Raw genomic sequence first — 5,531 nt, forward strand, 5'->3', positions numbered from 1 at the left:
ATTGAGCTGGGTGACTAGAATATGAATGACAATCATCCAATAGGCTGCAGTAGAAATAAGGTCATGCTCAAAAAATGTAATTATCTTCCCTCATCTTAAACGGGACCGATGGTAACTGCTCCCAACGGAGTTGTTTTCCTACCAAAGGCTGTGCATCTGTTGCAGGTCAATAATATATTAACGTTACTATTAGAAAGGCTAACAACTTTTCTCTATCAAATAACTCCTCTAATGCTAGTTAGCGAACTCCTTTTATATGTGAGTAGTAACAGAGAACTACTAGTTGCCCTTTCTCAGTGTAATTTTAGTGTCGTCGCCAATTCTTGTTCCAGACTGTATTTAGTTATTTGGTCGTCAAACACTAACTCGAGATGAACCGGAACACGCATCATCACATTCCCTCCCCTGATTGGTCGGGTAGGAGGGCCTTATAGTCGCGGTGGTAACAAGTGATGACCTGTTCGTTCGGGACCTGCACAGACCAATACCAGAATGCAGTAATGTTCCTAGAATAAGTACAATTGATGTTTGCAGTTACTACACGGAACAAAAATATGAAAGCATCATGTAAAGTGTTGGTCTCATATTTCATGAGCTGGAAATAAAAGATCCCAGAAATGTCCCATATGCACAGAAAGCTTATTTCTCTCAAATTTTATATCAAGAAGCTGATTTAAACAGCATGACCATTACACAGGTGCACCTTGTGCTGGGAACAATAAAATGCCACTCGAAAGTGTAGTTTTGTTACACAACACAATGCCACGAATGTCTCAAGTTTTGAGGGAGGGTGCAATTGGCACGCTGACTGCAGGAATGTCCACCAGAGCTGTTGCCAAATAATTTCATGTTCATTTCTCTACCATAAGCCGCCTCCAATGTCGTTCTAGAGCATTTGCCAGAACGTCCAGCCGGGCTCACAAGCCCACAGACTACGTGCAACCAGCCCAGGACCTCCAAATCCGTCTCCTTCACTTTTTGGAATCGTCTGATACCAGCCACCCAGACGGACAGTTGGTGAAACACAAGTATTTCTGTCTGTAATTAAGTCCTTTTGTGGGGAAGAACTCACTCCGATTGGCTGAGCCTGGCTCCCCATTGGGTGGGCCTATGCCCTCCAAAGCCCACCCATGGCTGCGCCCCTGCCCAGTCATGTGAAATCCATAGATTAGGGCCAAATATATTTATTAAAATTGTAACTCAGAAAACTCATTTAAATTGTTGCATTTATATCTTTGCTCAGTATATTTATCAAACATAAGACCGGCCTTAGATTTTTTTTTATTGTCATAAACATGTACAAAGCATAAAACAAACAAAAAGATAAACAAAGTCCTTCCCCAAATCAATTAATTCCCAGTTGATCGTACGAGTCCCTCTCGTACAATAATCGACAGAGCGTAAGTAAAGCATCATTCCTAACATAAATAAAACAATCTAAACCTTGTTGCTACAGTGAAAGACAGACCTGTTGCTTCCAGATCAGACATCAGGCAAATAAAAGACAACTAAAAACATTTCAACATCGCCACGGTGATGGCATCAACCCCCTGCCACCAGTGGTTTCAGACTACAGCAAACGCCTGGTTTTCAGGGGCCGCATATGTATCAAGTATCTCAGTCAGAGGTTGGAACCGGTTCTGGGAACAGAACTGAAAAAACAACATTTTCCCAGGAACGAAATCAGAACCGGGAACGAAAGGGATCTCTAGTGTTCCGGGAACAGAACCGTTATTTTCAAATCTTGATTACCGGTTAATAACTTTTTTTCCCCAAAATATCCCTTATGTCTAGTATATAATTCTGTAATTAGGTGACGTTATAATGCTAGTAATAGCCTAAACACATTGGTGCTAATTGGGGGAATACATTTATTTAACTCTAAATGTTAAAACGATATTGATTTCACAGTTTTTTTTAAGTAACGAAAAGCCACTATATAAAACAGTAACGTTCTTCTGCTCGGAACACCGGAATGGAACATATAGAACAGGGTTCTGCTCGGAACACCGGAATGGAACATATAGAACAGGGTTCTGCTCGGAACGGAACGATTGGAAAATAATTTTGGTTCCAACCACTGCTCAGAGTAGGAGTGTTGATCTAGGATCAGGTCCACCCTGTCTATATAATCAGAGGAGTGTTGATCTAGGATCAGGTCCACCCTGTCTATATAATCAGTGTTGATCTAGGATCAGGTCCACCCCCCCTGTCCATATAATCAGAGGAGTGTTGATCTAGGATCAGGTCCACCCTGTCTATATAATCAGTGTTGATCTAGGATCAGGTCCACCCCCCCTGTCCATATAATCAGAGGAGTGTTGATCTAGGATCAGGTCCCCCTGTCTATATAATCAGAGGAGGATTGTTGATCTAGGATCAGGTCCCCCCTGTCTATATAATCAGAGGAGGATTGATCTTGGATCAGGTCCCCCTGTCCATATAATCAGAGGAGTGTTGATCTTGGATCAGGTCCCCCTGTCCATGTAATCAGAGGAGTGTTGATCTAAGATCAGGTCCCCCTGTCCATGTAATCAGAGGAGTGTTGATCTAAGATCAGGTCCCCCTGTCCATGTAATCAGAGGAGTGTTGATCTAGGATCAGGTCCCCCTGTCTATATAATCAGAGGAGTGTTGATCTAGGATCAGGTCCCCCCTGTCCATATAATCAGAGGAGTGTTGATCTAGGATCAGGTCCCCCTGTCTATATAATCAGAGGAGGATTGATCTTGGATCAGGTCCCCCTGTCCATGTAATCAGGAGTGTTGATCTAGGATCAGGTCCACCCCCCCTGTCCATATAATCAGTGTTGATCTAGGATCAGGTCCCCCTGTCCATGTAATCAGAGGAGTGTTGATCTAGGATCAGGTCCCCCTGTCTATATAATCAGAGGAGTGTTGATCTAGGATCAGGTCCCCCTGTCTATATAATCAGAGGAGTGTTGATCTAGGATCAGGTCCCCCTGTCTATATAATCAGAGGAGTGTTGATCTAGGATCAGGTCCCCCCTGTCTATATAATCAGAGGAGTGTTGATCTTGGATCAGGTCCCCCTGTCCATGTAATCAGAGGAGTGTTGATCTAGGATCAGGTCCCCCTGTCTATATAATCAGAGGAGTGTTGATCTTGGATCAGGTCCCCCCCTGTCCATGTAATCAGAGGAGTGTTGATCTAGGATCAGGTCCCCCTGTCTATATAATCAGAGGAGTGTTGATCTAGGATCAGGTCCCCCCTGTCTATATAATCAGAGGAGTGTTGATCTTGGATCAGGTCCCCCTGTCCATGTAATCAGAGGAGTGTTGATCTAGGATCAGGTCCCCCTGTCTATATAATCAGAGGAGTGTTGATCTTGGATCAGGTCCCCCTGTCCATGTAATCAGAGGAGTGTTGATCTAGGATCAGGTCCCCCTGTCTATATAATCAGAGGAGTGTTGATCTTGGATCAGGTCCCCCCCTGTCCATGTAATCTTATTCATTGTGTTCTGAAAGGCAAAACTGATCCTAAATAAACACTCCTATTGTGAGAAGTTTGATCAATACGGCCCCATGTATTTCTAATGGTCTTATAATTTCTGAGTCCAGACAGTTTCCTTTAAACACTTTGTTGATCAGTGAACCAACTGTGCGTGTGCCCGTTCATCGGTCGATCTCTCCATCTTAATAACTTCCATCTCACTCCTTCTTGTCCTGTCTCTCCCGTCGCCTCTGGCGTGCCTCGGCGGCCATCTTGAGCAGTGAGAGCAGGATGGGGACACACATGGGCAGGAAGAGAGGGATGTAGATGGCAAACTTCTGATCGTCAGGGAAATAGAGGAGGTGGAGGAGGGAGGGGTCGAAGAAGGCTCGTTCTGAATGGAGGATAGCTTCCTTACTGTACTGCAGGGCCAGGCCCAGGTTCCCCGCCTCCAACTGACCCACAGCCAACTGGAGAGAGGCAACTGCTGCTGACACCTGACGGACAGGAACAACAGCCAATCACCAGTTAGAGACCATGACGACAGCAAGACAAGACTACTATTTCTCACACTCACACACACACACACCTGTTCTGCGATGTTGTCGTTGATGACGATGTTTCCTATCTGGTCCAGCAGCTGGGCCAATGAGGTGATAGTTGTCGTTGCCGTGGCAACGTTCTCTACACTGCGACTCCACAGGAGGCGATCCAACTCCCAGTCAGCCAATCCCGCTGGGCCACACGGGCCAACCAGGAAGCCAGGGGGAGGGGTTGACGACTGGACACCCAGCATCAGCCTGAGGGAGAGATAGAGGGGGGGGGGGTTGGTAGTTTGGCCAAACTGATAAGTGGACAATGGACACCAAGTTGGAACGGATTAATTTTGGTCCATCTGAACGTTTTGTCGGTGGATGGAAACTGTATGGATGCGTCATCTCCACTGACCTCCAACGTCCGTCTCCCAATGAAGACTGGAAAAACACGGATCAAATCAACACGCCAGTACTGACCGTAGCTGTGCTAGGAAGACTCCCATCACTCTGGTCATGTCTATGTTGATGTGAACAGGAAGCTCGGTCCCATTGACATTATACACCTAGAGAGAGGGAGAATACACACCTTCTTCACAAGACACATTGTGTGTTGAGTACGTGATGTACACTCCCTTCACAAAGTATTCACACCCTTCCACATGTTGTTGTGTTACAGCCTGAATTTAACATGGATTACATACCCCATAATGAATTTAACATGGATTACATACCCCATAATGAATTTAACATGGATTACATACCCCATAATGAATTTAACATGGATTAAATACCCCATAATGAATTTAACATGGATTACATACCCCATAATGAATTTAACATGGATTACATACCCCATAATGAATTTAACATGGATTACATACCCCATAATGAATTTAACATGGATTACATACCCCATAATGAATTTAACATGGATTAAATACCCCATAATGAATTTAACATGGATTAAATACCCCATAATGAATTTAACATGGATTAAATACCCCATAATGAATTTAACATGGATTACATACCCCATAATGAATTTAACATGGATTAAATACCCCATAATGAATTTAACATGGATTACATACCCCATAATGAATTTAACATGGATTACATACCCCATAATGAATTTAACATGGATTAAATACCCCATAATGAATTTAACATGGATTAAATACCCCATAATGAATTTAACATGGATTACATACCCCATAATGAATTTAACATGGATTAAATACCCCATAATGAATTTAACATGGATTACATACCCCATAATGAATTTAACATGGATTAAATACCCCATAATGAATTTAACATGGATTAAATACCCCATAATGAATTTAACATGGATTACATACCCCATAATGAATTTAACATGGATTACATACCCCATAATGAATTTAACATGGATTAAATACCCCATAATGAATTTAACATGGATTAAATACCCCATAATGAATTTAACATGGATTAAATACCCCATAATGAATTTAACATGGATTAAATACCCCATAATGAATTTAACATGGATTAGATACCCC

At 42.8% G+C, this 5,531-nt stretch overlaps 1 protein-coding gene across 2 annotated transcripts in view; it reads right to left on the reverse strand.

Annotated features, from left to right (window-relative positions):
• Window positions 1–3,359: 3,359 nt before the first annotated feature.
• The window catches only part of pigs (phosphatidylinositol glycan anchor biosynthesis, class S), a 14,382-nt gene continuing 12,210 nt past the window's right edge, over window positions 3,360–5,531 (reverse strand). For both annotated transcript variants that reach the window (XM_036967634.1, XM_036967635.1), the window contains exons 9-11: window positions 4,465–4,550; window positions 4,041–4,251; window positions 3,360–3,948 (exon numbers count right to left, since the gene is read on the reverse strand). In XM_036967634.1, coding sequence (XP_036823529.1) covers window positions 3,670–3,948; window positions 4,041–4,251; window positions 4,465–4,550 — 576 coding nt within the window. In that variant the 3' untranslated portion in view covers window positions 3,360–3,669. The remainder of the gene's footprint in view (window positions 3,949–4,040; window positions 4,252–4,464; window positions 4,551–5,531) is intronic.

This window comes from Oncorhynchus mykiss, chromosome Y, assembly GCF_013265735.2.
Source record: "Oncorhynchus mykiss isolate Arlee chromosome Y, USDA_OmykA_1.1, whole genome shotgun sequence".
Taxonomy (NCBI): Eukaryota; Metazoa; Chordata; class Actinopteri; order Salmoniformes; family Salmonidae; genus Oncorhynchus; species Oncorhynchus mykiss.